This window comes from Dipteris shenzhenensis, chromosome 1 (genome assembly GCF_047967505.1).
Source record: "Dipteris shenzhenensis isolate YYH24624 ecotype China chromosome 1, Dip_SZ_1.0, whole genome shotgun sequence".
NCBI lineage: Eukaryota > Viridiplantae > Streptophyta > Polypodiopsida > Gleicheniales > Dipteridaceae > Dipteris > Dipteris shenzhenensis.
In genome coordinates this window covers 34,391,378-34,418,753 of record NC_141596.1, presented here as the reverse complement: position 1 = coordinate 34,418,753, position 27,376 = coordinate 34,391,378, and the positions used below count along the sequence as shown (strand labels likewise).

General features: G+C 43.2%; 2 protein-coding genes across 8 annotated transcripts in view; both read right to left on the bottom strand.

The window, feature by feature from the left end:
- Positions 1–13,499, bottom strand: part of SWI3A (SWITCH/sucrose nonfermenting 3A) — a 58,026-nt gene extending 44,527 nt beyond the window's left edge. For all 6 annotated transcript variants that reach the window (XM_087374332.1, XM_087374343.1, XM_087374339.1 and 3 more), the window contains exons 1-2: positions 12,844–13,499; positions 12,165–12,733 (exon numbers count right to left, since the gene is read on the bottom strand). In XM_087374332.1, coding sequence (XP_087230458.1) covers positions 12,165–12,733; positions 12,844–13,147 — 873 coding nt within the window. In that variant the 5' untranslated portion in view covers positions 13,148–13,499. The remainder of the gene's footprint in view (positions 1–12,164; positions 12,734–12,843) is intronic.
- Positions 13,500–22,226: 8,727 nt separating this feature from the next.
- On the bottom strand, positions 22,227–27,082 carry LOC147905736 (reactive Intermediate Deaminase A, chloroplastic-like). Of its 2 annotated transcripts, none has more exons than XM_087381587.1 (6): positions 26,627–27,082; positions 25,878–26,002; positions 25,651–25,695; positions 22,767–22,840; positions 22,637–22,686; positions 22,227–22,522 (listed from the first exon to the last, which is right to left on the bottom strand). In XM_087381587.1, exons 1-6 carry the CDS (start codon positions 26,889–26,891, stop codon positions 22,428–22,430), a joined length of 654 nt encoding a protein of 217 aa, XP_087237713.1. In that variant the 5' UTR covers positions 26,892–27,082; the 3' UTR covers positions 22,227–22,427. The 2 variants fall into 2 exon arrangements, with proteins under 2 accessions (XP_087237713.1, XP_087237720.1); XM_087381594.1 differs by having other exon boundaries at positions 25,878–25,996; positions 26,627–27,080.
- Positions 27,083–27,376: the final 294 nt, after the last annotated feature.

Here is a 27,376-nt window from a genome sequence, read left to right as displayed (position 1 = left end):
ACAGAGACAGGAGCAAACTTCTTCCTCGGTTGATCCCTCTCAGAAATCTATCACGGAGTTCTTTCAGCTAGATCACATGGACCCCAACGAGACGAGGCCTCGACATGACCGTGACCCAGAGCCCGTGACCCGACAACTCAGACAGAGGGTCGACACACAGATCACACTTGGAGACATCCCCTCCTTGTTTAGAGTCGGAGCCCGACCGACGCGGGTCACAATAGCCCTGGTTAGACACAGAGCTGCGACCAAGAGACGTGCCAGGACCCCACCTCTGAGTGGCCGACAGCACTCTAGCCGACTTCATGCCTCCACTGCCTCATCCATCCTAATATCTTGCTGTTGCTGGGGATGATGATGATATTGATGATGATGCTGAGATTGATATATAGTCGACCATCGACATGACTATTAGGACTTAGGACTTAGTACTGCCATTCTGCATTTTTGCATTTTGCATTGGTATGGACGCTCGTTTAGTAGCTCCACTACCACAGCTCGTTGTATCAGGATTTTCACAGTCTCATAGACCCATCGGTCTTCCGAAGACTTTAATAAACTTTCTTTCTTTCTTTCTTTCAAGTATCATGGGATGCCTGAGTCTATCGTGAGCGATAGAGATCCACGGATGACCAGCATGTTCTGGAGAGGTTTGTTTGAAGACATGGGAACCTCACTGCTGTTTTCATCTTCTTATCATCCACAGTCTGATGGTCAATCAGAAGAGGCAAATTCTACAGCTTTGGATTTGCTCCAATGCTATGTGTCTGAGCACAAAACAAAGTGGGAACAGTACTTGCCACTGATTGAGTATGCATATAACAATACAGTGCACTCTTCCACGGGTAAGGCACCTTTTGAAATAGTGGAAGGAGCGAGGAAGATTCCTCCTATCTTGCATACAAAGGAGAAATTGTGTGGCAGATGAGTATGTGCCCTCCAATGCACCCAAGATAAACAGAAAAGAGCTGCAGATAAGCATCACAGGGGCTTGGTTTTCACTGAAGGTGATTGGGTGCTGCTGCATTTTCTTGAAGCACGCCTCAAGAACAAGAAAGGGAAGGTAAAGCTGTACACTAAGCTGAATATGAGGTACTACGGCCCCTTTCAAGTTCTTGATAAGATCAATGAGGTAGCTTACAGGCTGAAGCTACCTGAGCAGTGGACCATCCACAATCCTTTCCATGTTAGCTTGCTGAAGCCTTTTCATGGAGAAGTGCCACAGGATATGCCAGTTGAAGAGCAGCCTGAAGTTGATGAGCAAGATGAGGTCTTGATTCTTCAGCAGATTGTGGCACACAAGGAACGGAAAGTTAATGGTAGAGTTACTAGACGCTATCGTGCGAAGTGCAAGAACTATCCTGCAAACGATGCGATCTGGATGAAAGAGAGTGAATTGGCAGATTCACCTCAGATTTTACAGCTCTACCTTGAGGCATTTCGTCTCAAGCCTACTACGGTAGTCTCTCATGCCGGTTCAGTAGAGCATTACCGGATGCTCATGGGGGCGGTAGCACCTCCACACCCACAATGCAGACAGACTCACAAGATATCTAGAGGTCGCTTGGTGACACTGCGGTTTCACCCGAGGCACTGATGCTGACTGTTTCTGCCATGATCCTTCTACGATGAGTGATCATGACACTCCAGTTGGTTGATACACTGACATACGGATGGATCTGCAGTCTTGCCGTATGTACATTGTATTTTTGGTACTTCATGTGATGTACTACTATTGATTATGGGCTGTTTTATGCCTATTGTGACACCCTTTTCTATTTGCTGTAATTTTGGGACAGCCAACAAGATAGTTTGCTGTTTCAAGAGGGGGGTATGTCACGGGGACGTGGTGGTGATGGTGAAGTGTCTAAACTAACTGTCAATGAATTTGGCCTAGGGTACCAGGCTAGGGCCCTTAGTTAATGCCCAAAAGGTACCTATGATTTTATGTGCAACAAGTGCAACTCCTGATGCTATTAGAGTGGTTTCATTTTCTAAGGTCATTGGTTTGGTTCAATGGGGTCATCCTTTAAAAACTGGCCCCCTAGAGATCCTTCAAAATAGGGTCATTGGTTCCTTTGCATTAGGGTCATGGTGTGCCATTTGACCCCCTAGGGGCATTAAAAATCCCACACCTCATTTTGCCTAGGTGTCTCCTGGTGGCCTATCTGCTTGCCTTGTGTCACCTCTAGAAGCCCTTAGATCCCTTCCTTGGCTCTCCTTTCTGTTTTGAGACTTCACCCCTACCAGGGCAGCCTCATTCTCTTCATGGCATATTTCTGTAGCTCTCCCTCTCCTTGCTGAACTCGAATTTCATGCTTCCTTCGCGACAGTTCTCCTCCCCTTGGTGCCCTTTGTTGCTGGCACGCTTGTGGGACTTGGACGCCTTCATTCTGGGCCATTTTTGAGGCTGTTTTCGACTTTCTTCGCGACAAAAGTTCTTTTCTACATCTGAAGTCATACTCATGGGCGCCTCTCTTCCTACTCCTGCCTGTTGCAAGGCACACTGAAAACGGAGCTGTTTGTGGGCTGTAAACTCTGTTCTGGTGGACGCATTCTTGGCTGATCTGCTACAGCTTGCTAGACGCACTTCTCTCTGATCCTTTCTAGTGTTGGAAGACACTCCTAGGTAGATCTCTCCTACCAAAGTTTGCTGTCCGCTTCTCATCCTACTTCTGGAGCTGTTTCGGGCTGAAACAAGCTCTTTCTGTTGGCTGTGCTATCATCTTCCTTCTACACTCTTTGCTACAGCCATTCCTACTAAGTTCCTACTAAGTTGGATGCCCTGTTGTTGGCCCGGAAGAGGATTGGGGCACTGGTTGTGATACTCTCTTCCTAGGGGTGCAGTGGTTGGCCTTTGTCATGTGCATGGTGTACCTAGGGTTGGATATCAGGTGAACATGGGTTACGGGATAGCATAGGGCTGGATGGCTATTTTTAGCCGAGATTGCTATATATAGAGATTGATTCATATATAGTGCTCGCTTTATATGGAGGGAGCTATTCATAGCATTGTGCTATCTATAGCGGGTTTCCTTCTATATAGAGGGAGGGCCAGTTCTATTGTGTAGATCAGTTGAGCGCTCCTCAACTGATGGATGGGGCTTGGACCCAGGTCGGGACTCTGGCCATCTACATGGTAAATCATAGGTGGTGTATCGAAGGTCCTCTGGATAGGCTCAAGTGGTATGGGACGCCTGGGTTAGATACAGGCCTATGGATGAGTCGAGCTGTAGCCCACGTGCTCGGGGGTGGTCGGGAGGATCGAGGCACCTGCGCTATGATTCTGGTTGTATCGAGGACGAGATTCTAGGTTAGTGATAGGGTAAGATTCTACGGGGTCGTGTCATCTTGTATCAGAGCCGTCCTATCACAATTGAATTCAACGCGAGGTATGCAGAAAAGATGTCTTCTAGGTACGCTTTTTGAGATTGCTTTTGCAAATCTGAATTTCCGCTCATATATGGGCTGAATCGTTGGCTGATGATGTGCGCTCATGATTGGGAGAGTTGTGGAAGAAATAGAAGTCCATAGGCTATGTGCTCTCTCTCGGTTGCTACGTGTTTGGAAATCGTGATTCCTTGAGAAGGGTAGGCGATGAGAAGACTTGATGCTTTCAGCAAGAGATATGAGGATGGATCGTTTCTGACCTATAACTACCCACGCTTGGGTTGTTGATGTGATTGGCTGTGTGGGGACGCGTGACAGTAGGCTGGTTAGGGAAAGAATTTGCTCTAGGTTCTCAAGGATGAGATTCCTACCCTAGAGACCTAGATTTGCTGCAGTTGAGAAGTAGGAGGAAAGAGAGAGCGTTCATAAGCCTAGAAAGCGGCTTGTCTAGGAGATTCGGGCATCAGAGACAGGGGCGATATGATTGGGGGCAGGCACTTGCCTTTGGGAAGGAGCGTATGGCCTGATTTTAGCGTGTTTTGGCTATTTTTGGTTGGCTGGAGAAAAGCGGGACAGGATCTATTAAAAGCAAGACTGTTTTTTGGTTAAAAAGCAGGTTGCTTTTTTGTTTTTCTCTAGCAAGGAAAGCAGTTGCTCTAAATCTAGCGCATTTTGGCTATTTTTGGCTGGCTGGAGAAAAGCGGGACCAGATCTATTAAAAGCGAGACTGTTTTTTGGTAAAAAAAGCAGTATGCTTTTTTGTTTTTCTCTAGCAAGAAAAGCACTTGCTCTAAATCAAGCACACCCTAAATTCGCCTAGCTTTTGATGGCCCTTCCTGGCTATTTATATACCCGGGATTTCTCTCTCTTTCTCACTTCAGCACTTCAGCGCATGAAGGCGAATTTCCCACCCTCTTTTCGTCTGAGATCAGCCTATCAGATTCCGCCATCTTTCTCGCTGTCCTCTGCTCGCCTTCTTCCTTGATTCCACACAGCCCCAGATTCTCTTTTTGTTAGTGTGAAGAGCACGCGTTTGGACGCAGTTGTTTTTCTTCTAGTCCCTCTCCCGTGTGAGATATTTTCCAGCCATGGAAGGACATCAAAGTAATGAGACACCTACGTTGGATTACTGTTTTATTGAGATGGAGGATGAGGCTACATTGGAGATTAATCCTCGTAGACCTCATGACCTGCTACGAGAGATGGATTCCTTGATGGATGAACTCTGGGCAGCTCTTCACTACTGTAAAACCCCTCAGTACCAGAAATATATTGAAGAAGGCTCATGCTGTTCTAAACGTAGACAGCTTGTTTCAGAGTCTTTAGACTGCTTCCGAGTTATTGAGAAGCGATGAAGAAGTTGAAATCCTTAGTTTTGACCGACACCTAATTTTTTTTTGCTCGACTGGATCTTTTGAACCACTCTTGGTTCAAGAAGCTCCCCGATTTTGTATGAATTATGTTCTAAATTGTCTTGTTATTAAATTGACCAGGTTTTGGTTAATTTGGATTTGATTTGTAACTAAGTGGCATTTATAATTTGATTGGTTTTTTCAAATTATATAACGTGTACTTTTGTTCCATATATCTTGCAGTTTTTTAGATATATGGTACATTGAGGATGCCTAAGACTTTGTTACATCTTAAACTGGACTTAACTAAGACAATTGGATTTCCCTTTCTCGAATCTTGGTGCATAGATTCCTGTTTGGTTTCTATTTGAAATTTTGATCTCGATGTGATTGTGAGTTATGGCGTTTCTTCGAGTTACCGTTTGGACATATGAAGGTTCTTATTGATTAGACCAGGATGAGTCTTGTTGGATACCTTCTTTGAATCATGTCCAAAGGCAGGGTCATTCTGATTCTCACTCTTTTAGCCCGAGGTCGCGGATAGTCAGGATTCAAGAGTTGTTAGGGATGCTACCTGCTGTTTTCTTCTTTGACCTATTGGTTGGGGTATTGTAACACAAGGGGGTGATATAATCACATTAAGAAAAGGATTGAGTACGGATTTGCCACCCTAACTCAATCTGGGATCATCTGAGTTGAAGAGGGATTGGCTACGTGATTCACTCATATTGTCCACTGAGTTTTTTATTTGCAGTATACTTTGGTGGTATGGGACACTAAGGTATATTACACTTAAGATTCTCTGATGTGGTGGTATAATCCAGCGTGAAATAATACCCAAGGACCTCTAGGGTGAAGTACAAGTAGGCTGAATTGAATTGGGGGCAACCTAAATAGATTTTTTTATTTTTTTAAAAATAACGAGGGCTGACTAAGATTCTTTACCCTGAGAGAAGCCATGTATTTTTTGGATTCAACCCTGGAGCTCCATAGTCTAGACTCAATCTCACGAAGGGTTACCGCATCTCTTCTGATGATGGTCTGTCAGTGCCTTGTTTGGAACTTGATGTTCCTAGATAAGAGATCCTAAGAACTAGATGATCTTGTGATTGCAGCGGTTTTGTTGTGCACAAGTTTATACAGGATATTCAATAGTGGATCTTGTTTTAAGAGATTTTGGATTGTATGTTTCTGTAGTCTTTGGATCACAGAGGATGTTATTCCTATGATGGTTGACTATATACATCTCTAGAACAGTACCATTGACTGGATATAGCCAACTTATTTTTTACTGATTATCCTCATGTAGGGGCATTTCGAGGATAGATCAGGGGGACCATATCTTTTCCATGAAGATTCTTCCATCATGAGTTATGAACTGATAACTAATTGTTCTGCGATGGAAAGTCTGTCATGTATTTCAACCCAAGAATTTGAATTACAAGGGTATTCCGTTGAGGGATTTTTTGAAAACTAAGTAATTCAAGAATTAGGGTTGATAGAAATTCCAACCCAAAAATTGGCCTTGAGGGGTTCAATTGATGGGGATGTTCGAACAGTGATTTCTCGATCTCAACCTAAGATTTTGAGTTCAAGGATACTCAATAGATAAGGTTGATAGAATCATTTACCTTCACGTACGGATTTTACCATGCTTGTGTACGGATATGTCAACGGAATTAACTCTGTGGATTCAGGCGTTACTTGATTTCTCGAGAAGATTACTCGACGATATGTAACCTTGTTTAGATTGAGTGATTTACTTTCCTTAGGTTAGTTATCAAAGACTGTGGCTTTGGCCTTAGATTTTCTTTGATTTGAATCTCATGGAAAGTATAGCACACTCAAACTGATAATCAGAGTATAGTTATTGGCATGGACTCATCTTCACAGAGAGTTTTCGGGCTTCCAGTAAACTCAGGAGTGAGTTCTTAGAGGAAGGGGAGTATGTCATGTGCATGGTGTACCTAGGGTTGGATATCAGATGAACATGGGTTACAGGATAGCATAGGGCTGGATGGCTATTTTTAGCCGAGATTGCTATATATAGAGATTGATTCATATATAATGCTCGCTTTATATGGAGGGAGCTATTCATAGCATTGTGCTATCTATAGCGGGTTTCCTTCTATATAGAGGGAGGGCCAGTGCTATTGTGAGCGCTCCTCAACTGATGGATGGGGCTTAGACCCAGGCCGGGACTCTGGCCATCTACATGGCGGATCATAGGTGGTGTATCGAAGGTCCTCTGGACGGGCTCACGTGGTATGGGACGCCTGGGTTAGATACGGGCCTATGGATGAGTCAAGCTGTAGCCCACGTGCTCGGGGGTGGTCGGGAGGATCGAGGCACCTACGCTATGATTCTGGTTGTATCGAGGACAAGATTCTAGGTTAGTGATAGGGTCAGATTCTGCAGGGTCGTGTCAGCCTTGGGCTCGGTAATGGCTTGGAAATGGGTAATGCATTGCTTGGCATGCCGTCAGACTGGTATACTTGTGATTATGCATGTCTGGGAGTTGGTCACTAGCACAGCCACGGGTTAGTGTTGTACTGGGTTGCACCTGCGGGTGAGCTCTTGAAGGGAGTCCCTTTGTATCTTTGAGCTAACCGCAAGGGGCGCCAAGTGTTGGAGCCAATAGGTGTCACTCTCTATGTTTTTGAGTAGGGACATTCTAGCCTCCCTTGTCTTGAATGGTTCCAAGATGCTGTGCAATGAAGTTCTATGCTTTGAGTTTGGTTTGTGAACAAAGGCAATCAATTAAGTTGGCTGTATTTTCTTCTTTGTGAACTGCCCTTAGTGTTCTAAGGCCGGTTACAGTCGATCTCTATCATGCTGGTGCCTGCCTCTCTCAAATGAACAAGTGCCTATGTCTCCTCGCATGGAAGCTGTCTCCAGTCTAAGAACGACCTCGCTGGGCCACTGTCCCACTAAACCCAACCGATGTGCGTCCTCTATCCTAACATATGTCCCTCTGCATCTCGGACCTCTGGATGCTAGATAAGTGGCTGACGGTCAAACTCCTCATTGCATGAAGGGCTGGCCGAATAAGTCCGCTGGAGAGCCGCTGCCAAACTCTAAAGAGGCTCCTGATCAAGGAGGATCCCTTCCCTATGAGGGGACCTTTGAAAAGATCCATCTGAGTGAATACTGCCACTGCCCACCGGTGCAGGGTGTGTTCCCAAGAAGCCCGCGCTAAAGGGCTTCTAGAGCTCCATGCTTGGGGTGAGACCTCGTCCCACTAACTTGACCAAGAGGGCTCTGCTCTACATGTCCGGATTAATGACACCTAGTTCTCCCTGTGACTTGAGGCTGAATCAACGCCTGCCATGCGACTCTGGCTCTAGTGTTCTGCGTGCCATCCGATCCTGTATAGAGGAAATTCCACACCAGCCGTCTCATGTGCCTCTTGCATCCCTGATGAAAGCACACCACCAAGAGGCTATGTACCAGGCCGTAGCAAGGACCTGGTTGACCACCAACGCTCTGCCTGCAAGAGAGAGTTTGGCTGAGGTCTAGTGCAAGAGCTTCCAGCACGGTGCACCGGGGCGATTTGCTGCTCTGCTGAAATGTCGATCCCAACCTGGCAGCCAAGGTATCTTGCAGTATGCCCACGGCAGCCTGCCAATCTTCAACAGATCTACCTCCAAATAGTATTTAGAATCAGCCGTTAATTCATTACCAAATAAGTAGCATTGAAGTAATTTATTAACACTGAGTACTGTTTTTAGATTTAATTAGCTTTTCTTCTTTTATGAGCTTCAAGTCTCTTGGATTAGGCCTCCGTTGAGTTTTCATGGGCTTCTTTGTTAGAAAAACATAGTCCGTATGCACACAGCGGAAACAGTAAATGGTTAAAGTGTGCCTATGCGCACAAGTGCTGGTTCCTACTGGCTGTCGGTATGCACCAACATTTGACCCAAGAGGTAAGGGCTGCTTCCAGTCTGAATTGTGTGTGAGAACCTCTGCTGCTGCAGTCCTCCACTCCTCTGCTGTCCAATAGACTACTGCCCTGCACACTGGTGTAGGGGGAATGCTCAGAGACTCAACTCTTCGACTGCCAAATGCCCCACAATGGGGCCTTTTATAGAGGAATGGGAAACCCCTAGACTGCCCAACTTGGTCAGTAAACCAACCAACCAGTCTGTAAATAGACTTACCAGCCAACCAATCTGCCACAGACTGATCCCACCCAGTCTGTGGATCTGCCAACCTGTTCATGCCTATATAAGGCCTTTTCTGCAGCCTTTGTGCTGTCTTCTGTAGGCGCCTTTGCTGGCTGTCTCGCAGTCAACCTGCTGCCTTTCTCAAAGCCTATCCAGGGCTTTGCAGCAGCCTGTACTACTGCTGTGACTCCTACGTGTGCTGCCTCTGCCAGCCTCTTCTGCAGCAGCCTACCACCATCTCCTGCGCAGTCCTGCATAGCCACCACATGACTGATCCACACACCTTAGGGATGCTCCAAGAAGCCATGCAATGCTCCGTACTGTTGCTGCACTGTCTGCTCTGTGGGCAGCTACAGTGCTGCCCACGTGGCCGTCGTATGGAAGATTCTCTCCACCTAGATCTACCAATGTGGCCTACATACCTGATGCTCACACAATAGACTCTCAAGCCCCCAAACCGATCTTGGTACCATGTCCGTATGCTCTCCTCATGGGGCCTTATAGCTGGGAGAACGGACCCTAATTTCCAACACCCCCTATCATTGTCACACTGTGGGCCCTCAATGACCCAAAGCCATATATACCCCTTTGCTCCCTATCAGAAGCTCTCAGGAACACTTTTAGAAATGTCTTGAAATCAAGTCCCAATCCCAAAATACTGTTTACCTCCATGTACAGCTCCTTTCATCCCAAGAACCAAGCCGGTACACAAGTACAACCATAGCACAATCCTCCAATGGGGCGGTCATATGTCGTCATGAACATGCCTAGCTCACTATACAACTTAGGTACTCTCTTTGGGTACTTCCAATTGTCCCCCTCGAATTTGGGAACCATCTAGACCCTAAAAAACATTGAGGCCCTTGGGTCTATTTCAACCCGTTATGCAACCTGCATGATCCACTACATACATCTAGAAACCATGAACTTACTACAGGCTATCTCCATACACAAGTTCTAGGTGAGCTGCCTTGAGCACCAGAAAGTCTCCATAAGAGTGTGCATGTCATTCTTGTCAAACATCATCAAAGGCAAGAAGAATTGAATATAGGCAAGAAGAACTGAATATAGGCCACCAAAATTGATTGTACAATTTGGAGTTGAAACATGAGGAGGCCAAGTGGCTATCTTTCAATATTCTAGTTTCTACCTGAGCTTTGCAAGTACCCAATCTGTTTGCTGACATCATGTGATGTTCCATCCCAAAGGATAGCCAAGATGACGAACAAGCCGATAGGGCAAAACAATTTTCCTTGGCCAAAGGCAGAAGCTTAGCATTATGAAAGTGTACCTGCAAGCCAACAACTATTCCATACAAGGATAAAGCACTCATGAGTTGCGAAAGATCAGTTTGTATCTTCATTGGAGTGAAGAATGAATCATCAGCATAAGCTTGTGCAATCATGGGCTTTCTTCTGTGTATCTCCAGACCATGCAAGACATCAATGGCCACAAGGTGATCGATATAGCAAAATCAAATGAGAAGGAATTGCATAAAGCAAAGCCCTAAGAGGGCATCCCTGTCTCAATGAACAATATAAAGTCCACTAATCAGAAATATCTCCAGATAAAATGCATGCTACTTACTATCACTGTATAGCCAAGAGATAACATGATGCATTTTATACCCAAATCCCAAGGATTGCATGGTCTGCGAGATAAATTCCCATTGTACAGTATCAAAAGCTTTGGGGATGTCTACATCCTGCTGAGTATACTTTGGGGATGTCTACATCCTGCTGAGTATACTTTGCATATTCTATCCGAACATAGGCATTTGCAATATTATCAGTGATGTGTCTGCGTGGGGGATGAAGCCATATTGGGTAGGATGTAGAGCATCATGCAGAAAACCTTTTATTCTATCAACCACCATTTTGGCAACCACCTTATAGATAACTGGCATGAGTGTAATAGGCCGCCAATCAGCAAAAAGATTCACAATGACACTTTTTGGGAATTAACTTAACCCGGCCTTTCTTCCAAGCATCTCGCATTTGCTGATTTTGCCAAGCACTATTAATCATGTGCAATAAGACATGTTTAAAGGCATCCCAGTAAGCCAGAAAAAACTCCACTATAAGACCATCGCAACCGGGGGACTTTCATTTGCCACATGACTTTAAAGCATCAAGGAGCTCCCTTTCTTTGAAGGGTGTCTCAAGCTGCAGAGCCTGGTCAGGAGTAATAATAGGAGAAACATGTTGCAATAACTTCCCTCTTGCCAACAGTCGTCAAGTTTTCATACCTGACATTGCAGATTTCATCATCATTGCTGATTTTGCATTTCTACTTCTGATTTTCAAACAAGATTCTTACTGGCCTTGTGAGATTCTTTACTGGCCTCGTGAGTGACATCATGGAGTCTCTCTGGGTACAGTAGGACAAGATTTTTTGAAAATCATCATTTTTGGCAGTCCATGAAGGGGCTGTATCAATGCTTTCCATTTCAGTAAACCGGCAAGGTGCCCTACAAAATGTGTCTTGGTTGGATATGTTATTCAGGCTAACTTTTCCATAAAGGTTGAGACAACAGCACATCTCGTCAGCCAAATTATCCTTTGTGCATTTGTAGGGTGTAAATGCACCCCATCACAGAATCACAGATGTTAAAGGCTCAAATAAATCTACTAATGGGCTAAAAATAGTGGATAATGACATGTTGTGTATCACATACAGGATAGCCCTGCATTCAAAGTGTTTCCCTCATTATTTGCAGTAAGGATATCCCTCTATATAGACGCTTTTAGAGGGCTTTCTTTTCATATGCATGTTTAGCTGATTTTAAAAGCTTGAAACCTCATGTTTTACATTATTCTAGCCTTTTACACTTTTGGGAATGCAGATGATTTCACTCGCTTTAGAACTGTTATGATTTTTAGGGTTTGGGATTTAAACCTAACAGATACGGATGAATGGTTCTCTAACACCATAGAAGTAGGCTGGCTTGGCCATTGGTGTGAATGAGCACCTGCTCTACTTAATATCACATGTACTACACGCCCATGGTATCAGTCTAATAAGTATTAAGGTCCATGGGTACTGATTAGAGCATGCCCATCTGTTTTTACTACCATAATGCTCAAATTATCAGTCTATCAGTATCAAGGACACAAATTCAGGCACCATATTAGCAAGATGATAAGATGCTTCCTCTTTAATATGTTCCACGCGTACATTCATTCCAGGACGTCCAGATCTCCAGATCTATTCATAATGAAGCGAAGAAGTAAAATACGTTCTGAAAGTGACTGACCTGTCTCGAGTTTTGAAATCGCCTTTCTGAACAGTCCGCGCCACATCTGCTACAACAACGGTTTTCCAACTTCTCGGGTTCAGTCGCAGGCTCAGTTGACGCATCCACAGCAGGAGTGGCAAACGCATCTTTGTACGTGGCCAAATTTACAGAATGAAAAGGAGCAATGGGTTTATCAACCGATACAGCCGGCGTAATCACCCTTGAGGCACCCAGTGTAGAGCCCGGATACACTACCCGTACACCTCGCGGGACCGTCTCTGTGATTGTGGCAGGAGAGCTCTCTGTTGTTATTGCCCGCTGCTTGCTTTCGGTTGCAGCATGGTGATTAATTAAGCCCCAGTACTCCAAAAAATCGAACACTTTCCGGATGATATTCACATCCCCTACCAGCATTTTTCTGACTTCCGTGAAAGTGAGAGCCCTTCGAGGATTCTCTCTAAATTTGTTAATTAGGAAATCGCGATACTCTTTGTATACCTTGGGGGTTTTTGAGAGCGAACGGCCATCAAAAAATTCACCCAAGGCACGCCGCTCGATTGCGTGGATTTTGCTCCAAGAAAACCAGGCTACACAAAAAGAGACGGTCTTCAAGGACGGCACAACATCATTTGCAAACAAAATTCAGCTTCAAGTCCCTGCGTGCAGCGAGTTTTCCCGGCCGCTGAAACAAACCTACCTGCGCAGCTCGGAATTCGATACATCTCTCTGTTGAGAGCTTCACGATGCTTGGGAGACTCGGAATTCTTGCCGGAGCCGGGCAGAGCTGCGGAAGGAGCAGCATCAAAGCCGGTAGTACGCTTGTCGACGCCATCTGAGGCTTGCTGAAAGCCCTGTTTAGCATCGATTGCAGCAGAATCGGAGTGACGAGCCAATGGAGAGCTAGAGAAGTTCCCGCCGTCAGCTCGGAGGCGCAGATGGCCGTCCTTGGGGCTAAGCGGAGCGCCATCGGGGTGGTGATCAAGGTCCTGGGAGAACGCCATGGGGGAGGTTAGGGCAAGGGATACATCAAAATGAAGGGTGGGAAGAGGCGAGGGAAGCGATGGCGAAGGGGAAGGAAGAGGGAGGAGTGAAAAAGGAGCGGGGGAAGAGGAAAGGAGGAGGAAATGGAGAGGGGGGGGAGGCGAGCGTGGCTATGGCGGGAGGGAAGGTACGAAGGGGGGGGGTGTAATAGATGAAAACGAAGCTGGGGAAGAGGGGAGATGGGCTATGGAGGTGAGGAAGGAAGCCATAGGTGGGATTTTGCGAGGTTTGTGTGCAGAAGAAGGAGGAGCAATCGCTCAGCCACCATCGCCATAGCCACCATAGCGATCTCCCCCATCTTCATCTTTCCTTCAAAACTCGGCATTGTTTGAACTCCAAGTTTCTCCGAACCCAACATATTCTAATAACACTTATCCTCCCTGCTCACGTGGCAGCGTCCGGTGTCTGTTGCTTGCATGCAACATACACCATCATCCGATGTGTACGGATCTTTACACATTGCGGCTCTGCCCGCCATACACACCAATTGGGACAACAGAAAACCAATGGCGGCGGCGGACGCTCGGGGCTTTGCACACCTCCCCCCTCTCCTTGTGTCCTGCTTGGCTCATTGGTGGATATTCTTCTAGCTTAACGAATCCAATCAATTTGCTTATCAAACTTTTGATGCCATGTTCAGCCCGTGTCTCTGCCCATGACAACTTTCCCACCCCTTTTTTAATTGCCCCAACAATCGACACCCTTTGGGTTGCCAGTAAAGACCCTATTTGATACATGTAAAATACATGACTCGCCCGACGGTCAAGGGCCGCCCCCACTGCATGCACACAAAAAATACTAGCGGGCTAGTCAAGCTTCGAGCAAGTGGGCTAGGTGGGAGACTTGCAGGTGCATCCATCCGCTTAGGTGTGTAAGGCCAAAGTTTTACACCACCCGCCCAACCAACCTCCAAAAGTGGTTGGAAGGTGCATTGATGTGTACTTGGCCAACTTGGCCCATCCTCTGAAATCGCGTCTGCCATATGAAGGAGGTGGGTGGCTGAAAAAATTTGCCCACATGCCACCCTAAGTGGTTTGAACCCGCGCCACCGGACATAGACTTTTCCCTCTATCCACTAGACCAATGAAGGTATGATTAATATCTGGCCACCTCCATAATCTTGATAGCGGGTTGTTTGAACCACCACACCTGGCGGGGGGGACCTCGCTCTATTTCATTGCCAAGTGGGTGGTGTGAACCCACCGTAAGGCTCTTTGTACACTGGCAAAGGGTGCCCAAGTACAACCCAACATATGGGCACCCAAAAAGAGTCCTAGGCAATCTAGAATGGTTACACACTAGCTCCCCATTGTGGGTTTTAAAAAATCGAGTGCCCACCCATGGTTACCCCCTTTACCATCATTTTGAAGGGTGCCCATCTAGAAAGTTTGGTCATGTGTAACAAGATGCCCGTCCGTAGTTAAAAAACACACCTCTTATTGTTCAACACCAGCGACGGGCACCTCTCACTATGTAAACAACCTAAGAACAAAAACCTAGACAAGCATACTCATAGCACCTGTCCAGACACGTTTGAACTAGCCTATCCCCGTGGTACAGCAGGAAAGTTTTGAGAGGTCCCATGGAAGACAAGTTTCATCGAGCCAAGGTCCACGAGGAGGGGGGAGATACAGGGCTAGCCAAGAGTGCCAATGCAATCTCAACATTTGGGCATAGAGCACACGTCTACCCAAAGATCAAAATAGCCTCCAACGTAGGAATTACCAATGATTGAGCCGATGAAGGGTCCAAGCCAACAAGCACCAGACTCCAAGCTCAAGACAATGAATTAGCAAAGACACAATCACATCAGCAAGAGGATCCTCAGTCTGGGGATGAGGAGAAGTCATTTACAAAAGGTAAAGTTACTACTTTTTTGGATGAGGATAGACTAGAGCAGTATATAGAGTGGCTTTCTTCCCATGCATTGATAAAGTTGGATGTTGCTGAGGATCTTCCTGACACCCTGGTAATTGTCAATAGGAATGGGAGTATTTTCATGGAACATCCATTGGTTTACAAGAACCTACCTAGCTCTTGTTTTCTATGTGGGTTGTCTACCCATACAGTAAAAAGCTATCCGTTGAAAAGGAACAAAGCCTTAGCCACCTTAGGAACTACCCCAGCAACATGCTAATCAAGCTCCCAAATCCAAGTGGACTGTAAAAGACAAGTAGAAAATTCAAACACAAGATAAGAGTGCAGAAAAAGAAATTAGTAATGCCTCAGACAATGTGGCAGAAAAGGTGAAAAACACTAAGGTGCACTTAGGGGAGGACAGAGTCACTTTTCCTCTGGCTACTACCAACAATGCCTATGAAGCACTGATAGATCAAGAAATTGAGCAATGGATACAGGATGCCAAAATGGAAGAGGATGAGGTTAAGCATAGATGGTCCAAGGAATTTGAAGATGATGTCAATCTGTAGGATGCTAGCATGAGTGACTCTGAGTTAGGAGACTCAGAGGAGGAACTCCCTTTGGTTCAAAAACAGGAAAACAATGGATAGAAGAGCCACTTGGGATGCAATGATGAGCAGGGCAGTGATTGTGTGATACTAGGGGACTTCAATATGATTGAGAGCCCAAGAGATAGGTGGTTACAAAAAGGGTATGTGCTTAGAGGCCCTAAGCTTCAACTCTGGGAAGACCTCAAGGAAAACCTTCAAGTTGTGGACATAGGTTCAGCTAGCATATATACTTGTTGGTGCAATAGACAGATAGCTGAGCTAAGAAGAGAGGCAGGACTCGACAGAGTTTATATTGCTCAATCTCTTCTAGATCAAGCCTTGGGAATCAAGCAAAGAACTTTTTCCTCTCTCAATCTTTCAGACCATAAGCATGTATTAGCCTGGATAGACTTGGGAAACGGTAGAAAAGGCAATTCATGGTTTAAAGCTGACCCCTCCTTATACAAACTTGAGTCTGTGTAGAAACAGGTCATTCAGAGATGGAATATGGCTTTTTATCTACAGACTCTTGTTCTTAGGGATGCCAAAATGTTGTTTCAAGTGTGCAAGCAATTTTAAAAGAAGCTAGAAAAAACAAAGTTACTATTAGGGCTAGGAGGATGGATAAGTGAAGGATGAGCTGGAACAACTTGAACAGAGGGCAAGACTGAAGGACAGTATTACCCAGCAACAATTGTCAGAAAAAAGAAAGGAAATCAAAATCCAGGAACAAATCAAGATCCAAAATGCTAAAATCTATTTCAGAGATTGGTGGGCAGGAAAAGTTTGACAAACCAACCAAAGAAAACTTTATGAGAATTAAAAAAAGAGAAACCAGGAGGAAATTCCTCTTTTGCAGAAGGAGGATGCTTCTATTATCAAAACAGAGGAAGAAAATATGGAGATCATTTGTACTCATTTCAAAGCTTTACTCAGCACAGTTGACCCAAATGATGAATAGGTTTTAGAGGCTAGGAATGGGCTAGGAATAGATGCCAACTAGTCAGATAGTGTAAAGTTTCTAGCTTGGATAGAATGCAGCTAGAAAATGATCTCTCTTTGCAAGAACTTAAAGAGGCTGCTTTCTCTATGGCTGATGGTAAAACTCCAGGGGAGGATGGTCTTCCATTAGAATTTCACAAGTTTTTCTAGGACACAATTGGCCCTTCTTCAATGCAGTGTGGAGAGAGAGTGCTGAACAAGGATTCTTACTCAATCACCTAAATGGAGGAGTTATTAAACTCATTCCAAAAAATGGGGACAAGACAATCTTTAAAAACTAGAGACCTCTAACTATGTTAAACTGCTCTTGCAAGACCTTTGCCAAAGCCCTTGCATTGAGGATGAGAAACAAGATGGATAATTGGATCCTTTAGGAACCGAATGGATTTATCAAAGGCAGACACCTTTTGGAGGCAATCATAAACCTATGGGAAGGATGCGCTCATGCTGAGGAAACTAAACAAGATGTATGCTTTATAAAGAAAAGCTAATGACAGACTTAACTAGGATTTTCTTTTGTAATCCCTCAAGAATTTGGCACTAGGGACAAAGTTCACATCATTTGTTGCTTTACTGCTTTCCAATGCATCAGCAAAGATCTGTGTAAATGGAGAAATGACTCGAAGTTTCTTCTTGAAGAGATCAATAAGACAAGGGTGCCCTTTGGCCCCTTTATTATTTGCCATAGCAACTGATGCTTTGGGGTGGTTAATAAAAGACCAAATGTCCATGAGGGCAATTAGAGGAATTGAGCTACCCTCAGGGAAACATTTAGTTAATCAAGAATTTGCAAATGACGCCACTAACTATCAGAAACACAAATGTAGACATTCAAGGGGCAATGGAATGTATTGATATATTTTGTGTGGCATTAGGGTCTAAGATAAATTACACTAAAACAGGTTATGCTTTGCTCTCAGGTGGCTCTCAAATGCTTCTGGACCAGATGGGATGCACAAAAATACCACATGGACAAATTTTCAGGTGGTTGGGTATTCCTATGGGATTTAAAGTTAAAATGGACAAATGGAAGTGGTTCTTAGACAGATTCAGGAAGAAAATAGACAGACTCAGAGGGTTACAGGCCAATCTTGCAAGGAGAAGAGTTGTCTTAAACATTGCATTTACCCAATTGCCATTTTGTATCTCTCTTGTTGGTGCTTGTCTAAAACAGGTTTAGAAAATTCATCAGAATCTGCAGATCTTTCCCATGGGGGGAAAGTGATACAAAAAGGAGAATTTCAAAAGTTAAATGGGCCTTCTACATCAGACCTAGAAAGGAAGGAGGATTGGGAGTAGTCAATATCCAATTGGTTGCTTACAAACTTGCTGCCACTTGGATTATAAAAGCTATTACCTCTCCTAACAGTGACTGGGCTAACCTTTTGCTTAGAAATTTTAAATTTGTCAAACCTTACAAGGCCCCTAGGTGGAAATATTTTTCTCTCCTCTCTGCTATTTGCAACCCTGAGCCCTATATGACTAAGGGAAGCCAACTGTGGAAAACTTTATGGGGGGCTTTTGAATAGATCAAGAGCCACATAGTCCTCTCTGGTAAAGGGATTTTCATGGCTTTAGACTCAATTTGGGCATCTGTTTTCTTTACTAAACAACGGCTAAGTGATGATAAGTTCCTAAAAGCCTTGCAATTATCAAAGAAAGGCCGAGCGAGCAAGGAGGCAAACGGAGACCCCTTTCCCCCTCTTGCTTAGCAACATCAAGGGAGAATCTAGGAGCTATGGAGTTGGCATTCATAGATGAGAGCACATTGGAGGCATACATCAACTTACGGTGTTAACTACTTGGGGAGTTTTGTGGGGAAGGCCAACTTTAAATGGAAGACATGGTTGGATATTAGAAGGGAATTCGGGCTTAATAATGCAGATCAAGAGATGGTCATGAGTAGAATACAACTGTGGGAGGGTGACATTACTTGGAAAGGGGGTAGTATTTTAAACTTTACCAGAGAATTTAGTTGGGTTAGCAGTTCATCTTTTTTACCCATACCCACTCCTTCTGAGGGCCTAGAAGAGGTGGTTTCCATCCTCAATTCTAGGTGGAAACCCTCAGATATTGAAAGGAAATGGGATGTCAGGTTCTCATTGATCTAGGACATAAGGATACTAGAAAAAATGTCCACTCTCCTATGGCTAATCCTCCATAAAGCTGTCTAAACCAACTGTAGGAATCATTTCCTAAAGCCACGCCCATCTGTCTTTCATTTAGAGCTCAAATCCCATGGGAATGCGAAGAAGTTTGAAGAATTGTCCTTTGGTAATCGCAAACATCCTTAGTTAAGAGACTAAGTAGAGCATCTGCCAAGAATGTGCAATATTGCATTTTGGAGTGGTTGATCAAGTATCTTGAAGTTAGTTAAAAGATTTCAAGACAAGCAAGAGTATATTCAATATCTTCTTGGGTATTCCTTAAAGGCCACCTTGGGCATTTTAGAAAAACATTGATTGTTAGATATGCATATTTTTTGGTATAGTATCTAGGCCTTTTGGAGGTTTACGATATTTTTATAAGCTACAAGGCTTTGTAAGTGAGTGTCCAAAACTCAATCATCATCTATAGGCATAGAATGATGCTTATAAAGACCTACCTTCATGAAATTCCACTTTATAGTTTTGTATACATAATTTAATGATAACAAGTTTATTATTTTGCAACCTCGGTGCATAAATCACATCAATTAAGGGCTCAAGTAAGTGTGTTGGTTGATTATTCCAACCTATATCACTCTCATGCCCTTGCCCACTTGCTTTGTACCCAATGGAGATTCACTAACACAAGTGCGTCCTTAATTCTAGGATGTTGCATCATACCTTGCGTTCTTTTTAAATCAACAATTACATATATGTCCTCATTCAAATTCCCCATAAACATGCTAAGAACCATGCCAATACCCTTTGTACCACATGAAGATTTAGTAACCACAAACATGTCCTTGATTCTAGGATGTTGCATCATACCTTTGCTTTTGTTTTAACTCAACCATTGCATATATGTCCTCATTATTAACATGCTAAGACCTCATGCATGCTCAATCTACAAGCATAACCTCACATTAATTTTTACTAAGCATGGATGTAATTTCATCTTCACATTTCTTGATTAGAAGCTAATGTCTCATGCACATCATTTTGCAAAGCTCCTACGGCTTCTCTTTTCTATCTTTCACCCCATATCCATGCTCCTGCAAGCTCCTACGGCTTCTCTTTTCTATCTTTCACCCCATATCCATGCTATCTATTTTCGACATTAGCTTTGCTTCTTCCTATAATTTTTTCTAATAGACCATGTTATTGCAACAATAGCATGATGTTTTGTTGGTTGTCCTGAAGTCCGCCTGAAGTGCACTTGGAACCGTGTACATGTGCTTTGCCATTATTGGTTCCAAATTTCTAACATGAAGAGCCACAAGAAGCTAGCCCACCTCTCCCAAAACATTATGAAGGTTGCTTGCATTTTCACTATGGTTCTTGCAATAAATAGCAACATTGTTTTCATTATGTGTGGAAAGGGTACCCAGCATATACACTAGAACAAAGGGTACCCAATATATACACTAACACTAGAATAAGTCATAACGTTACCAACATGTTCAAAGTGCAAGCATAAGAATTAGTATGGCCTAAAGATGCATGAAGATGAGTTCATGGACAATAATCTCACAAGACTTGAGGGCATTCTAGAGCAATTTGTAGCCATTGGCAAGGACATGATAGATGAAAACTAAACTCCTCTCCCCTCAATACTTAAACGAACAGTTAGATGGTGTTAAAACTAGCTACAATGTTATGAGAAGGATTGAAACACACTCTTCACATTTGAAAATGATTTTGGGGTTTTCGAAGAGCCAGGTCAAAAAAAGCTTTCATATGAAAGTTACTCGATGAGCATGGAATGGCTTACTCAAGGAACACATAGCATGTCCCCCATGTTAGTGAAAATTAGAAAGTTTGCATTAATTAGTCCCAACCTTGCACAAATTCCTTCAATTAAGATATGTTAGAAGAGCCCATGAAAAAGTTGGTGGCATTCCATCTTCATCTAATTAGTAAGTTTCTATCTCAATTAGTTTTTATATGTGTCTTCAACCATCCTCCATAATTTATGGGAATTGGGCTTCCACATTTTAAAACTTGTCCCATCTAAACACAAGCTCACATTTAAGGTACAATTGAACATTGTAAAATCTTATGATAAGGCTAACGTACCAGTATATATTTTCAATCTCATCCTAAACTAAAGAGAATGCAAAACTTAAAGAACTTGAGTTTATTTAGCAAAAGTCCAAAAGTTTGCGAGTGCAAGCAAGTAATAAAGCTCATCAACAAGGGTAAAAGAGAGAACTATGTTATTAACCTCATTGCTTTCTGAAACACCTTAGATGGGACACGAATTGAGACTTTTCCTTATACCTCATGCATCCAAACAATTGCAAACGTTATAACCCCAATGCTTTATAAAATTCAACACACATCATCTCCTTCTCATGCTCTAATTTGAGACCCCTTTGTTGTTGCTACTCCTCATCCTTGGGACTCCTACCCTCGTAGTTTAAGGTCATTTAATTCTTTTTTAAACTTGCAAAGTCCATTTGTCCGCACTAATCTATTGCTACGTGATCATGATACCTGCTTGTTTAAGGGATCTCATTGTAAGGAGCCTTGATCGTTATAACAAAAGGACAACCCATCATCACTTCACCTAGAGGGTGGCTGAAGGGTGAATTTGATACTCCATGGATTTCAAAGCACAATGGGCACAAGTTAAAGCATTCTTAGTTGATAGCAAAATTTGCAATATGATAAAAATAACACATATAAAGGGCCAAATTACTATAATACTTCACAATGCATCGCGACACATGGAGATGCCACATTGACCTTGAATGCGCAAGTATACATGCATGTCAAATCAAAGATATATGAAAAGGTCATCTTTCATTACATTTATAGCAATGAGAAAATGTAAGCCTAGCCTAGATGCACACGTGCATATCATTTTCAATCACCATTTTTATGCTCAATCATACATCACAATCCAACTTTGTGATATGAAGACTTTGTAAGGTTTTTCTTTTAATCTAGTTCAATGAAATCAACTCACGTTTTTCTCATTCCTCCAATCTTGTTAGTAATTACTCCAGCTGATTTGTGCACATCATTTTCCATCAAGGTTTTTCTTTTAATCTAGTTCAATGAAAGCAACTCACGTTTTTCTAATCTTGTTAGTAATTCCTCCTACTGATTTGTGCACGTGAATGTTTTCCGTGATCGTTTTTCTAATTCCTCGTTATTAATTCCTCCTATTGATTTGTGCATGTGAATGTTTTTCCTTGGTAATCGAGTTTTCAGTTGGTGTGCACCCCATACTTTTTCTGTAGACAAACGTATCTTTTAAACACTAGCTTAATAATTCATACCAAGGATTGGCAAAGTACATGAACAACTTTGCTAACATCAAAAGGCAGGTGTGGATAATTGTCCAAACATCTGCTCTCATGCATGCATTTATGCAACTCTCTTTGTGCTTAATTCCTACCAAGATCCAGACATGAAGAGCAGGGCAATTGCAATGAAGGCAACCAAAAAATTAGCCATGTATGCAAAATTATTTTTTACAAGTTTTCCCCCATCGAGTGATTCTCTAGGTTTCTTCTTAGTAAGATGGCCTTAAAAATGCCTGTCTTCTCAATGTTCTAGGACTATGGAGACACAATTATAAGTTTTTACTCAAAAACAGATGTCAGCCATTATATAAGAAGCGTGTGGCAGGGTCACAGAGTTGCAATACACTCTATTTCAATGCGTGCATTGAGAGGTAGCCCCGCCACTTGATATGTTGACCGTGCAGGAGAAGGAGCTGGAAAGTCTGCAAAAGATTTTCAAATGGGATTACGATAGTTGTTTGGTTTCCAGTACAAGAAGGAATGCCATTAGATATGCAACATTCTGGTAAAGTTCTAAACAAACCGAAACCTCTTACACTTTGCGTAGATTTCGTTGACCTTCTTGAAGTCAGTCAGATCGGCTAACCTGCAAGGTTTGAAGATTATGCTTCCCCACCAACAAGGTCCTTAATCCATTAGTGAAAAACGAAAGGGCATGGAGCTTACATAATAGTCGTTTTGACAACTGAAGCATGACTAGCGCCAGCTGCTTTTAAGATTGCTCCCATGTTTTTAAGAACCTACACCCAAATTTTCAAGCCGTAAACTTATTGAAGCATACTAAAAATTGTGTACCACCCTTCCTCTTGTATCAGTTCAAATGAACAGGAGAGCATGCACCTCATACATCATTACTCAATTCAATAAAGAGACACCGGGATCAAAGGAAATCATCCATCTCAGCAATTCCATTGCAGCAAGTTTTATAATTGCTCTTACAAGTTTTAGCTTGTGCCTTGCAATTCATCAGATATTAGTTGCACTGAAAAGTAGGCCTATTATTTGGCCTTTCACATCCATGCCAGAGGTGCTAACAGCACATGAAATAAGAATGGAGAGCGTAAGGCCTGCTTTATGATCTTCACTCCATTCAGCATATGCTTTGAGAAAGTATTCCCAGTACTTTAAAGACCCAATCTTCAGCCCAAATTCACGTTCAAGTATGGAAGTAGTTGAGTACCTACTGAGTATCCATCATAAAAATGGGCAACTATCGACTCTAATTGACCGAAGTTCAAACTTCTGCCTTGCCAGATCTTTGCTTCCTACCACTCTTGGTTCAACTCTTTGGGGTAGAATAGAGATAGGTTTATGTGGAGCCTTCCTAGACAGCAATGTGCCCCAACCATTTCAACTATGCTTGTAAAATGTCGTTTGGCCAACTTCTAATTGGGAGGTACTTGTAAACAACACATTGAAAGGCAGCAGTGGAGCCCACAATATTGCTGGTGACTCCGGAGGTTTGCCCAGCCCTTTGGCACCTTTCATCATCCTGAAGAAAATGATTAAGAGCCACAGCATCATAACTTAGGGGCAGACTCTTGTATGTGGGTCTTCTCAAGCATACTACCGTAAGTGTGTCCCATAGACATTCAAAGTAAGAGTCATTCCTCTCAGCCACACACAGCTTGGAAGATATTTGGAGTTCACACTACATACAGCACTTCTGGCTAGCTAGATGCAAAAAAAAACTTTAAATTTAGCCCATCATACTAATTGTCTTCCATAATTGGCAGGTTCCATGAGGTAAACAGCCATGTAGGCATCCTAATGTCAGCCAGCCAACTACATGGAATCTTGGCTGATCAGTTCACATGGTATGTCAATCATGCAGCTCGACTGTTGACCTTTGTTAAGCCCTAGGCGGACTACAACTTGGGCGTGAGAGGGAATCACAGACCAACCCACCTGGAGCTATTAAAAGCTGCACCCTACTCTTCTACAACATACTTACCTCGCTTGACATGTGAGAGAAAGATGACATTCACATGGCACAAAACCATGTAGGCAGCCTGCTGTTTGCCAGCAGACCACCTGCCATGTTAGCTCATAGAGAGGTTGACCAGAGACGCACGATGGAGGTCCAGCCTATCTCAGCTTTACTCAGAGGGGACCAGCAAAAAGCCAACTCCTATGTCTGAAGCACAACCTCCTTCCTGGGGCCATATTGAGAGTCACACCTGAACTGAGATCTGCTTCCAAAGGTCCTCACCTCCAAGCTCCAAGCAATTGTGAATCTGCCTCAGGGATCTGATACCATGTTGGAAAAAAGAGACAGAGGTTGCTTGCTATAGCCAATATTCCCACAGCAGAAGAATGTCCAGAGATGTAGCCCAAGAATTACTTAATGCTAAAATCAAATCTTTTTCAGTCTCAAAGACCCTTCGGTCTTTTGAAGACTTTTATTAAACTTTCTTTCTTTTCTCTCTTAGATCGTTGTTGCACCCACTTTTTCCTTTCCCTTGCGCACACAATTGTATATAGAGGTAGATTAAAAACACAGATCTTAAACAATGCATAATAGAGTAAAACAGAAAAACATGTAATATAGATAGCTCCAAACATGAACAGAAAAGCATTCTTAGTGGTAGCATACAACGTACGGCCTAGATGTAAACCCCTGGCACCTTACAAAGCTGTCTTGATGTAAACCCCTGGCACCTTACAAAGCTGTCTTCTACCTCCTCCTAACACCTTCAGTCTTCTATCAACCTACATTCTCGAAGGGACTTCAGTGGGCTGCTTAGATGCCACACAAACAGACCTCCTTCCTGCTCTGCAATGCAGCAAATTGGTAAGGCACAGCGCCTCTGCCTTCCTGCTGCCCTAGATGCAGGCACAAGGTGACCTCATCTCTAACCTTCCTGCTGCTATGGATGCAGCACAATCTCAAGGCACATAATTATATCCAAGGCCCCCTAATGGGGTCCTTTCATTGGGCGGACAGAAATATCTAAGAGCTGCTTCTATATTGTCTTTGAGCACAGTCTATTAGTCTGCACACACATGAATGGTTGTGAAGTACACACATGGTTATGAAGCTTGATTCCATAGTGAAACACTTCCGTGTGTAATTCCTAGGCTATCTATCAGTCTTCCGCTGCTGGGATACCCTCTGGTGGGATTTCATTCTCTAACAAATACTTAGGTAAAAGAATAATTTTAGATGCCTCAAATTTGATATGAGAAAGCAGCCACACACACACGACATTAATCAACTAGAGGTCATTATCCGTAATGAGTTTGGTTGCATGAGGGTATAAATTTAGCAGATATCATAAAGTTGGAGAGAAGATGCCAAAAAGTCAAAAGGCTTCAGCTTCCAAGGCAACAAAGGACGTAAGGGATGGATAACACATTCAAGGATTCTTGCAGTCTTCAGAATACCCTCTTAGTTCTAATGTAACTGTATGGAAGTGCAAAACAAAAAGTGGCTAAACTTCCAAACAAACTTTCACAAATTCACACTAATGTTGCACTTTGGGTAAAGGCAACAAGAGTGTCGGTTCCACCCACTCCTCCAGTATTAGAAAGTTGGAAGCATTCTTACCTGCTCTGTTTGACCCTCCACAGTCTCTGAAGCAAAACTTCCGGTCTGTCCAAAGGAAACACCAACAGTAACACTCAATAAGGGCAGCACATAAATAAAAGTAAGATAAAATCAAGGTCTCTTCCCAAACGTTTTGCTCGTCAGGCCAAAAGGTGTACTGGAAGCATCAATAGTGTCAACAATAAATAACTTAACATAAAGATATAAAACAGCAAATTATAATAGACCTCTGGAAGAAGACCTAGAACTCCGGAAACAAACAAAAGGTTCCCAGATTTGATAGCTTGCGAATATGGTCCCAGTGCAGCTGGTGCATCCTCCGCCACTATAGCTTCTTTCTTCAAAGCTGTTGCTACAAAATTTAGAATTTAATAGATATACATTCATGAGACTGAATATATCAAAACCCATAAAAAAACTTCAAACTGTGAATAGAGTCTTAGAATTCAAATAATGCCAACATTTTTCCAAGTACCGAAGGAATATCATAAAGAGAAGGCCATAAACAATAATGTGCAATGCCAGATCACAGACACAAAGTTGGTAAGGCTCGATTTCAGGAGTTCAAAACCAACTGGAGAGGTTCGATGATGGTTGATTTCATTGTTCTTGCTTCCAAGCGCGGTTGTACAACCATTGTGTCCCTAACAATGTAGTTCATTTCATGCACCGTTTTCAGAGCTAAAACGTGATTGCGATTTGCCGTTTAACCCTCTTCCACAATAAGATAACATCTACGAAGTGGGAATTTCGGTCACGTCATACGTTTGCAAAATGAAGAGTCTCTCCCCCTTTTTCATTAGAAGATAACAGCCGATGAAAGTGGGCATTGTGATTGAAATGCATGGCAGACGCAAGACAATAAAGTTGAGGGATCAAATCGTGTATTTCCCCAGTATTGAAAAAGAGCAGAAACGGACCAAAAAGAAACTGAGGAATGCAACCCCGGGGAGCAAAAAATACGAGAGCTACTCACAAGCGGATTGCACCATGCTTCCAAAACCCGCGGTCCATGCGAAAGGCGGGGTTTTACGAGGGCGGCATGAGCGCTCCAAGGCACGAGATCCTAAGGAGATGCAGCAAAAGCCAGCTCCTTGGGTGAAGATGTGCGGAACAGAAGTGCAGAGATTCTTGATGGGGGAAGGGGAAGAAGAGATGGCTCTTGCAAGGGCCCCTGTGGAGGCAGCCATAGCGGCAGACGAGGACGCCATTGTGAAGCACCTACACAGAATGAATCGCATGTGAGAGAAGTGCCTCTCTTCTACTAATGCTCCACACTTCACTGTGTTTTGGTTCCTTTAGAGGTTCTGTGAATCTCTCTTCCTATGCTCCACACTTCACTTTGTTTTGCCTCCTTTACAAATCCATAGTGAATTCTCCCTTTTATGAATTTCTCTATTAGCTCACATGCAAATTTCACCTTGTAACCTGACCCGTCTACCACACGCTAGAGACCCGGTCCGCTGGGTCTCAAGATTGTGATCATAGATTAAGGTTTCATTTATAAATATCTAAAACTTTGAGGAATTTAAAGATAATTTTCAAAAAACGTATAGACACATACCAACACACACACACACACACGCGCACACACACACACACACACAAAATACTAAATATTAAAATATTAATAAATATATGTCTATGACAGGTTAGAGACTCCCTCTGATGGCTCTCAAGGTTTGGATCCTAGGGTGCCTTTAATTTCAAGGAATAAAAGTATAGC